This window comes from Colobus angolensis, unplaced genomic scaffold (genome assembly GCF_000951035.1).
Source record: "Colobus angolensis palliatus isolate OR3802 unplaced genomic scaffold, Cang.pa_1.0 Scaffold801, whole genome shotgun sequence".
Taxonomy (NCBI): Eukaryota; Metazoa; Chordata; class Mammalia; order Primates; family Cercopithecidae; genus Colobus; species Colobus angolensis.
Genome location: NW_012121833.1, coordinates 9,834 through 11,276, shown reverse-complemented (window position 1 = coordinate 11,276; position 1,443 = coordinate 9,834). Strand labels below are relative to the sequence as shown.

Genomic DNA, 1,443 nt, shown 5'->3' with positions numbered 1-1,443 from the left:
CTATAAAGGAAGCAGCTGGTATAATCTAGTAAACACTGATGGTCTTGTTGAGGTTTTTGTTTCATGTTGAATCACTGTGGGAGGCCAGCTATTATCCTGCTGACAGTAATAAACTGCAACATCTTCAGGCTCCAGGCTGCTGATGGTGAGAGTGAAGTCTGTCCCAGACCCACTGCCACTGAACCTGGCTGGGATGCCTGTGGCCCTGCTGGATGCACCATAGATGAGGAGCCTGGGAGTCTGCCCAGGTTTCTGCTGGTACCAGGCTAAGCTGCTGCTAACACTCTGACTGGCCCTGCAGGAGAGGGTGGCTCTTTCCCCTGGAGACAAAGACAGGGTGGCTGGAGACTGTGTCATCACAATTTCTCCGGTGGTATCTGAGATGGGAAAGAAAACAGAAATGCACTCATGTAATCAAGATCAAACCCACTGTCTTTGAGCAGAGGCAAAATTGTTGATCTACACTGAATTTTAATTGTATTTGGTGCAGAGCAGAGGTGGCTGGAGTTTTCAGTGATGTGCAAAACCACCTCATGTTCCCCTCACCTGGGAGCCAGAGTAGCAGGAGGAAGAGAAGCTGTGCTGGGGATTCCATGGTTCCCTCTGGGTCCTAACTGAGCAGTTCCTCCCCAGAGCTCTGACCCAGGCATTGATAAGGGCTCTGGAAGGTAGGGCAGCTGGGATAGACATGCAAAGCAGCTGGGGTGGGAGCTGGGCTTCCAGCTGCAGGGACCACCTGCTTCTTCCTCTCTGCACTGAGCATCCTGCGCCTCCCTGGTTTTCAGGTCAGAAAAGTCTGTTGGCTCAGTCTGAGTGTAGAACTTCCCCCTTGTGAGGACAGAATTTCACTCCTGTGTCTTTCTCCTCCTCCATCACCTAAATTCACCCAGATGATGTTTGGTATAAACCTGTTAAGAACAATATAAAAGGCTGTGTTTTCGTTTCTCTCTTCCTGTCCTCAGTATGCCCAGTCATCTCCCTAAGTGCATTATTGGATCTATTGAAATGAAGACTCTGTTAGAACTTAATCTTCCAGATATACCTTTCATTTGCTTGTTAGTAATGTTTTCTGAGGGTCCTGAAGCTTTCCATTAACCCCCACACACGCTCTTTGAATTAAAAATTTCTGTTTACAGTCACATGTCCTGGCAGGCCCTGACATAGATGCTCCATGGCTTGTTGATTGCTTGAAATTGAACAAGTAACTTCACTTCCCTGTGTCTGTTTCCATATCTGTATAACTGTGACAATAGTGGTACCTACCTTACAGCGCTGTAGACAGTTTAAAGAAAATAAGACAAAACATTTACAGTAGTATTCAGGACATTATGTATGCGGGAATTAATTTTGTTTTTATTGTTTAAGTATTCAGCACTACAGTCATCATCATTATAAATATACTTAGCATGGAAAATAGTCTTAAATCTAATCCAAGAATGTTTT

General features: G+C 45.3%; 1 gene segment (V, D, J or C); it reads right to left on the bottom strand.

Annotated features, from left to right (window-relative positions):
• Window positions 1–660, bottom strand: LOC105502746. The segment is given in 2 exon segments: window positions 1–377; window positions 547–660. Coding segments are annotated over 2 exon segments (426 nt in total).
• Window positions 661–1,443: the final 783 nt, after the last annotated feature.